At 44.8% G+C, this 9,324-nt stretch overlaps 1 protein-coding gene across 1 annotated transcript in view; it reads right to left on the bottom strand.

The window, feature by feature from the left end:
- Window positions 1-225: 225 nt before the first annotated feature.
- Window positions 226-9,324, bottom strand: part of NFX1 (nuclear transcription factor, X-box binding 1) — an 86,885-nt gene continuing 77,786 nt past the window's right edge. Inside the window, exons 19-23 of the mRNA XM_011926548.1 lie at window positions 7,246-7,344; window positions 6,571-6,637; window positions 4,573-4,718; window positions 3,727-3,831; window positions 226-1,471 (exon numbers count right to left, since the gene is read on the bottom strand). Coding sequence (XP_011781938.1) covers window positions 1,399-1,471; window positions 3,727-3,831; window positions 4,573-4,718; window positions 6,571-6,637; window positions 7,246-7,344 — 490 coding nt within the window. The 3' untranslated portion in view covers window positions 226-1,398. The remainder of the gene's footprint in view (window positions 1,472-3,726; window positions 3,832-4,572; window positions 4,719-6,570; window positions 6,638-7,245; window positions 7,345-9,324) is intronic.

Below are 9,324 nucleotides of genomic sequence, written 5' to 3'. Positions count from 1 at the left end.
TCCTGTTGTGTGTGGGGCCAATGACCTGCACCACATGGGCCCAGATAGAGGTGGTTTTATTGTTTTCTGTCACTTCCCTCCAGTTGCCTGTTCCTGCTGCTGTTCCTGATCCCTTTCGAAGCACACCAGGTAAGGACCAAAGGACAGCCCTGCTACAGAAGGAGGAGGATTGAGGAAAAAAAATGAAAATAAATAAAAAAATGAAAACATCAAAAGGAAGCCCTATAAAGTTAAATTTTGTAATTTAATTAAGTGCTTGTTTTCGTGACTCTACTTCTCAAGTCTCCTGCTGTTGCTCTGGGGCTTGTGGCTTGTTCTGGGCAGAAGGAAGTTGCTGGAAGCCTGGCCTCCAGGCTGGAGGGGTGCCAATGCAAGGGTCATACTAATGGAACTATCAATGCACCTGCCTTAAAGGAGCCTGAAGAATGCCTCCAGTGGGCTGTTGGGCATAAGCCCTCAACTGTCCATACACTACTTAGGATATTCAGAGTCCAGAGCTCAGAGGCAGGGAGAGCCAATATGGTTGCTGAAGGCCTAGGTAAAAGCAACACAGGACAGTTGTCCATTTGAGACTCTTTCTCTATCAGAGAGGAGTTAGGGATATACTGGTCGGTTCAGAGACCACAGTGTGAACCTGGCAGAAGAACTTGCTCTATATATCCCCTACCATCATGGGGGACGGCCAAACTGATTGTTACTGAACAGGTTCAGTGATGTGATACGAGAAGTGCCAGGGGACTTAAGGAAATGGAATTCTGTAAAGCAGTTCTAGACCCCTTCTAGGTCTAGAACTGATCACACTGGGAAACGCTAAAGTAAGTTCAGCTAGATATACCTATGAGAGGTTTTGGTAAAAGACTTAGGTAAGATGGCTGGGTTTAAGACAACATGTGTGATTCCAGATATGGTATACCAATTCATTATTTGGTATTTCAGACTAAGAAATTCATTTGTGCTCCTAAAGATTTTAATCAGTTTGGGTAAAGCAAGCAATGTCTGTCTGATGTTTCAGGCATTTTCAGGAGAACAAATAACTGGGACAACTGAGGCTATAACTTAGTGGCATAAAGTTGGTTTCAGGCTAAAAGTATGGTTTGTCCAAATAAAACCCAATAGTCCCCCAACTCTCAGAGCAATCACAGTGATGGTGTGAAGAGCCTCTTTGAATACACAATTGTATACCTAGTGACCATACAGTCGGAGATCTGGTCATAATGAAACACTTTATACAGATAGGAATAGACAAGGGATTCTGACACACTCATGCTTTGGATGTGTCAGTACAAGACAGTATGTGAGACTGATTCTGCCAGGCAGAGGGAAACAGGCATGATTTATCTGCTGGCAAATGAGTCCTCACTACCCCTAATCATTCTTTTATGTAAGTGCACCTTGATCTTAGTCCTGGACATCAAAATAGTCAATTATTGGCTCCTTGGTTATTTTCTGTAAATTACTGCTCCCAGGATTCCTGAAAAACAAACAAAGAATGATCAGTCTTTTCTTCTTTGGGGGAAACAGATACAGGTCTTCAGAAAGTTAAGGATCAGCTGATTTACTATTTTTAAAGCTGAAACATTTACTTTATTTTTATTTTGTTCTTACTTTTTTCCTTCTGCCCTTTGTGAACAATTTTTTTAACTTTTGTGTTTTTTTCTAGATTTACATATTACATGGGGAATTTCATTCTGTGAGATAACAAATTCTCTATTTACACTTTACAGTTTAGAGATAACCTTTGACAATCTATTCACAGGATTTCATACATGATGATTATTTTTCCCTGCCTTCACAGTTCAATGAATGCTCAGTTAACAGCTTAAGCCAAGCGAGCATCTCACTTGTGAAGTTTTGATAGTGGGACAAACATGAGCCGGTGATTTTGAAATTTGGTAATGGGCACATGGGCATTTATGATAGTAATACTATCCTCTCTACTCTAAAAAGTTTCTGTAATGGAGTTTTGTACAAAAATAAAGCAAGCAAAGTGTTTTCAAAAAGATAGCATGGGATAAAGGGGCCAATAACTTCACATGGTTGTGTCTAAGCAGGACTGGACCCGACTGTGGCAGTGTCTGAGAAAACCCCTCATGTTTCCAAAGTGACCGCCCATATGGATCTGTAGACTGTGCTGACCAGAACCTAGGGCACCCAGCTCCTAGGGGTGGAGAGGGGCTGGTCCTGGGGACCAGGACGCTCTTGGCTGAGTCAGAGTCCAGTGGGCAACACCACCAGTCCCACAGGAACACTAAGTGCTATGACCTTCATGGTGACCTTGTAAACTGCCCTAACCACCCTTCCAGAGGTTTTGTGCAGAAATCACAGAGGAGGTAGTGCTAAGACTTGTGTGTGGAAAGCCAGAACAGGAGTTGGCACCCCTCTCCTTCTGGGCGTTGAAGTAACTTTTAGCCACACTGCCTTGGTTACAGTGGGGCAGCAGAGGAGCACCATCCCGCCTTCCCTTCCTCTCCCTGACAAGTGACAAACAACTGGGACAACTGGGGGTATGACTAAGTGCTCTAAAGTTGGTTTTGGGCCACAATTCTGGTTTCTCCAAATAAAGCCCAATAGTCCCCCAACTCTCAGAGCTCCTTCCCTGCTCCCGTCCAAGAAAACATCTGGCAGACTTGCCCCTTGCCAACTTGGCTTTCTTTTCTCTTTAAATCATGAATATGTTTGTTATTAAAATTATTCAAACCATATAGAAGTAGACAGAGCAAAACAAGAAAGTACCACCCACCCCTGTCACCGGCAATTCTCATCCCCACACCCACTTCCATCTTCAAAGTAACTGTTCTTTTTTTTTTGGGACAGAGTCTGTCTCTCTGTTGCCCAGGCTGGAGTGCACTGGCGTGATCGCGGCTCACTGCAACCTCCACCTCCCACCCAGGTTCAAGTGATTCTCTTGCCTCAGTCTCCCAAGCAGTTGGGTTTACAGGTGCCCATCCACCATACCCGGCTACTTTTTTGTATTTTTTAGTAGAAATGGGTTTTCACCTTGCTGGCCACGCTGGTCTTGAACTCCTGACCTCAAGTGATCCATCCGCCTTGGCCTCCCAAAGTGCCGGGATTACAGGTGTGAGCCACGGCGCCCAGCCCAGAGTAACTATTCTTTTTTGAGACGGAGTCTTGCTCTGTCGCCCAGGCTGGAGTGCAGTGGCTGGATCTCAGCTCACTGCAAGCTCTGCCTCCCGGGTTTACGCCATTCTCCTGCCTCAGCCTCCCGAGTAGCTGGGACTACAGGCGCCCGCCACCTCACCCGGCTAATTCTTTGTATTTTTTAGTAGAGACGGGGTTTCACCGTGTTAGCCAGGATGGTCTCGATCTCCTGACCTCGTGATCTGCCCGTCTCGGCCTCCCAAAGTGCTGGGATTACAGGCTTGAGCCACCGCGCCCGGCCAAACTATTCTTAACTACATGATGTTTCAGTCTTAAACCATCTGGTGTGACAGACTAAATCCACTTCCCAGTGTCACCATCTACACCGTGGAAACTACGTCCAGTGACTGCTCTCTCTAGAATCAAGCGCTACAAACATCAAACTTAGGACCCCTGTGGTGGGAACAAATGTGTCTCATACCCCAACTAAACATTACATATATGAACATGGCACCCCAAGGCAAGGCCTGAGGAGGCCACCAATGGCTGGTGCAGCCTAGGACAATTCAACCCCTGCTGGCTTTTCTGGACAGATAGGTCCCCTTGGAAAGCAGCTGAGAATCTTACTTGTCTGACTGATGTCTGTGATGAGGAATTGGTGGTGGAGGCCGTGCCTGCATTTCCCTTTCAAGCACACCTGTCAGCGTTGTAGGAGGACAAATGGACTTCCCCCTGATAAAAGTCAAAACACCAAGCATTGAAAAGTGAGAATCGTTGGTGGAGGTGGACAGAAAGCTAGAAACTCAGCCCGTGATTTTGGCACTATGACCTACTGAGCACTCTCTGGTATGAACTGTCTGCTCTCAGGCATGGCCACCTGCATTTAACCCCCCATCCCTTCCATCCACCTATGCTAGGCCTGTGGCTTGCTTCTTTCATGTCAGACTTAAGTTTTCTTCATTGGGAAGTTCTTCCTATTCCCAGGTTCTAAGAGTGATCCTAGGTCCTCCCTGTCCCCTCCTGGTCACATTACTGCTTCAGTTTCCTCTGATGGCAAAAACACCATTCACAGAGGGTGCCTTGAACCAGAGTTTGGCATTCCTTCTGTTTTCTGCCAAGAGGACAGAGCCAAGGAGAGGACAGACAGAGGACCAGGAGACAGAAGGAGAAAAGAGCAGATATGATGGGCAGGCCCCCTTGCCTGAAGAAATGCTGCTTCTGCCATCTGGTATGACTGTAGGCAGATGTGACACTTGTGCATTTTGAGTGCATCTGCCCTATGGATCGAGGCATAGGTTTTACTCTTTGGCTCAGGCCTTTAGATTATCAGGGAAGTGCCAGAGAAGCAGATTTTCCTTCTACTTTTCCAAGAGGGAGAGTGGTAGTAAGAGAGACAAATATTGACAGACCCTGCTTCTTGGGTCCAGTTTGCCCTGCTTAGGAGTTCTTCCTCTGATGGCGGGATCGACCTACCTGACGGCAGTGATCACCACATTGCGCTTTGGTTCACTGTCATAGCTCACGCTCTCCAGGCCATAAACTTGGGCCAGGTCATGGATGATCCGGCGGTGGTCTCTGTTCATGGGAGGGAAGCTGTGGCTTTTCTTACTATTCTTTCCCTGTATTAAGGGAAGAGATGACTGATTGATCATATCATTCTGAAAACAAAAGGCTTACAACTAATCTTACCACACAAGAATTACACGGATCAATGAGGTGATTTTAGAGGCCCACAGCATAGAGCATTTTACTAACTGCCAAGCAAGCCTGGAGGGGTTTGGGAAGATGGGTGTTGATGCACTTCTTTCACCTACTCTGTTAGCCACAACAGTAGCAGCTGGACAGGGTTAGGGACAAAGGGTAAGTGAACCACGACTGAGACAGACAGCGTAATGGTTCTTCCTGATAGGTTCCATAACGGGGGAGTGGGTGATATTTCCCAAAAATAACTAAATAAAGACTTACAAAACAAGAAAAGATTATTTCCTTTAAAAGTATGTTCTACTTTAAAAATCATGAGTATTCAGATACAGACACACAAGCAGAGAAACACATCTGTTCGGGTTTCTTAATTAGGAGAGGAACAATGCACTCCATTTTCTCCTTCATGTTAGTATTCTGCTGGGAAGTGGTAACAGAAGGAAGGAAAGGAGGGGAATGGGAAGAGGGTAAGGAGACTGGGAAGGAAAACCACCAGCATTAGATACATGGACTAAAGCAGCTATCTCATCCTTACTCACAGCCCCCTCTGATGGAAGAGGGAGGGAGCCAATACAGCGCTGGGGGCTTCTGACTAAACTCAAGACTTTTTCACTTAAAGCTACCTCCGTGACATCCCTGGCTGCGTCTAGGACAGGGGTCTCCCTCTTCTGAAGGAGTCTATCCCACTGCTCTCCAGCTGTAGTCATACAACTTTTATCCTTCCCAAAGGGTACATTCCTGCCTTTAGAATTATAAAGAACCAGTGGGCTTTCCTAGCACACAATAGCCCTTCAAAGATCTGAGGGGCTGGAGTGTCTTCCTAAGTGTCCCACACAGTCACTCAACTATCACTATTGAGTCCCCTCACCCAGAGTTTCTTCATCCATTCATAGGCATTTAGCCAGCATTTTTCTTTTCTTTCTTTTTTTTTTTTGAGACAGGATCTCAAGCTGGAGATTCAAGTTGGAGTACAGTGACTCTATCTCAGCTTACTGCAGCCTTGACCTCCCGGGCTTAAGCAATCCTCCTTCCTCAGCCCCCTGAGTAGCTGGGAGTACAGGTGTGCACCACACTTGGCTAATTTTTTATTTTTTGTAGAGACAGGGTTTTGCCATGTTGCCCAGGCTGGTCACAAACTCCTGGACTCAAGTGATCTGCCTGCTGCCTCAGCCTCCCAAAGTGCTGGGATTACAGGTGTGAGCCACCACGCCTGGCCTTTACTGACAGCTGACTGCAGATCTTTTCTTTCTTTTTCCATTTTTTTTTTTTGAGACGGAGTTTCACTCTTGTTGCCCAGGCTAGAGTGCAGTGGCAGAATCTCTGCTCACAGCAACCTCTACCTCCTGGGTTCAAGGAATTCTCCTGCCTCAGCCTTGCAAGTAGCTGGGATAACAGGTGCCTGCCACCACACCCAGCTAATTTTTTATTTTTAGTAGAGACAGGGTTTTGTCACGTTGGCCAAGCTGATCTAGAACTCCTGACCTCAGGTGATCTGCCTGCCTCGGCCTCCCAAAGTGCTGGGATTACAGGCCTGAGACACTGCGCCTGGCCCACTGTAGATCTTTTCTGCAGTCAACTGTCCTGAACCAGGACAGGCTTCCACAGATGGTATAATGGCTGTGTTCTGAGAAAGATAAGGATCCTCGAAGAAGTTGTGACTTTTTCCTACAACTACTCTGGGTTGACAGTGTTTCCAGGACTTGATTTTTTTTTTTTTTTTTTCATCAAGCTGGCCTAGAGAAATGTCCAGTAGGATGTTTCCACTTCAACCTTATTCACGGCCTCCACGAGGGTTTCCATTTCCTTCTCAACGTCACTGACAAACTTTAAGTCCTTCCTGAAATGAGAAATCACCGCAGTTAATTTTGTCTGTCCCTGCCCTTCTGAGAACCCCTTTCACCCATCCTCTCCCTGTAAAGTGGAGACAATAGACAACGCTGGCAGAAAAACTGCAGAGATGAGGAATTGTCAGAAAACAGAAGGATGACTGTGATGGAAGAAAGAACAAAAGAGAAAAATGTAAGAAATGAGAAGATGAAAGGAGAAATAGCCATTGGAGGGCCAGGGACTCCAGGAGAAAAATAAGAGCTGTTAGAAGCTCCAAGTGAGAACTCATACAAATGTGAGACTCAGGTGGACAGAGGCGGAATGAAGCCCAGAGATCCTCCAATTTAGTCTAGTCTAGCCCTTGGGAGGCCCAAACTCTTAGCACCGCCCCATCCAAACTCTTACCTCAAACCTACCCCAAGTTCAGTTCTTTAAGGGGACAGTTTCGAAAAACCAAGAGAAGGATATTTATTAAAGAGCATGTAATCTTTTACAATAGATAAACAAATAAACTTGAACTGGCTTAATCACAGGAGGAGCACATATTAGTCATGACATCTCAAAAGACCAAACCCTCTAACAAGCCACAATTAAGAAAGCAGGGAACAAGTTACATACCTGGCATCTTCTTTCAAACTATCACTGAATTTTGACCCTGAAGAACGTATATTGAAAGGATCTGAATCCTCACTGATATGAAACGCCTCTGCTAATCTCCTGAAAGGGAGAGAGAGGTATGCAAATAAAAGGAGTGGGAGGGAAACTATCTTACAGTAACACCAAGTGCCTACTATATCCTAAATTCTTTATGCAATATTTATCTCTATTTCAGTAAACTGGTAAGGAAAGAATAACAACAACTTGGGATATGAGGTGGTATTCATAAAAGAAGGTAAACAAAACAGATCTATAAGGATCTGAGTAAGTCATAGGCTGAACACTGGGGACTTAGATTATTTGGGGAAGAGGATTTTGCAGGTGTGGGATGGTCTGAGAATGGTCAATGGGGGATGACTTTCTCTGAGGCTTAGTTTAAAGATAAGATACACAAAATAGACATACAAATGTTAAAATTAATATAGAAATCTGAAAAGTAAAGAATTCTATTAACATATGCACTTCATTTTTATACATTTCTTGGCTGGGTGCAGTGGCTCACACCTGTAATCCTAGGACTTTGGGAGGCCAAGGTGGGTGGATCACTTGAGGCCAGGAGTTCGAGACCAGCCTGGCCAACATGGTGAAACCCCGTCTCTACTAAAAATACAAAATTTAGCTGGTGTGGTGGCGCATGCCTGTAATCCTAGTTGCTAGGAAGCTGAGGCATGAGAATCACTTGAACCCAGGAGAAAGAGGTTGTGATGAGCCGAGATTGCGCCACTGTGCTCCAGGGCAACACAGCGGGACTCTGTCTAAACATAATAATAATAATAATAAATAATACATTTCTTTATTATTTTACTTTTATTGACCCATTGTTATTGCTTCATATTTATGAAGCACAGTTTGATGTTTCGGTACATATATACTATGCTGTATAATGACCAAATCAGTGTATTAGGCATATCCATCACCTTATTATTTCTTTGTGGTGAGAATACACAGAAGCCTCTTTTCTAGCTATTTTGTAATATACTACACCTTACTGTTAACCGTCATCACCCCACTGTGCAACAGAACACCAGAACTTAGGCCAGGTGCGGTGGCTCATGACTATAATCCCAGCACTTTGGGAGGCCGAGGCAGGCGGATCACCTGAAGTCGGGAATTCGAGACCAGCCTGACCAATATGGAGAAATCTCGTCTCTACTAAAAATACAAAAATTAGTCAGGCGTGTGGTGCATGTCTGTAATCCCAGCTACTCGGGAGGCTGAGGCAGGAGAATCACTTGAACTCGGGAGGAGGAGGTTGCAGTGAGCTGAGATAGCGCCACTGTACTCCAGCCTGGGCAACAAGAGCAAAACTCCTTCTCAAAAAAACAAAAACAACAACAAAAATACACACTGGAACTTATTAGTACCATCTATTTGTAACTCTGTATCCACTGACCAATCTCTCCTCATCCTCCCCTTTCCACCTGGTCCCTCTTCTCAGTCAGATAACCACTGTTCTAACTCTCTGCTTCTGTATTAATTTTTTAAAAAATATTCTACATATGAATGAGATCATGTGGTATCTGTCTTTCTGTGTCTGGTTTATTTCACTTAACATGATGTCCTCCAGGTTCATCCATGTTGCTGCAAATGAGAGGGTTTCATTTTTTTTATGGCCAAAGAGTATTCCATTCTGTATATATACCCATTTTCTTTATTCATTCAGCCATGTTGGCCACTTGAGTTGATTTCATATCTTGGCTATTGTAAATAGTGCTGCAACAAATGTGAGAGTATAGATATCTCTACAGATTTGATTTCCTCTGTACAGATACCAAGGAATAGGATTGTTGGATCATATGGTAGTTCTATTTTTAATGTGAGGAAATTCCATACTATTTTCTGTAGTGGCTGTACTAATTTTTTTTTTTTTGAGACGGAGTCTTGCTCTGTCGCCCAGGCCGGATCTCAGCTCACTGCAAGCTCTGCCTCCCAGGTTTACGCCATTCTCCTGCCTCAGCCTCACGAGTAACTGGGACTACAGGCGCCCGCCACCTCGCCCGGCTAGTTTTTTGTATTTTTTTTAGTAGAGACGGGGTTTCA

The sequence above is a fragment of the Colobus angolensis genome, unplaced genomic scaffold, assembly GCF_000951035.1.
Source record: "Colobus angolensis palliatus isolate OR3802 unplaced genomic scaffold, Cang.pa_1.0 Scaffold690, whole genome shotgun sequence".
Taxonomy (NCBI): Eukaryota; Metazoa; Chordata; class Mammalia; order Primates; family Cercopithecidae; genus Colobus; species Colobus angolensis.
This window is presented reverse-complemented; position numbering and strand designations above follow the sequence as displayed.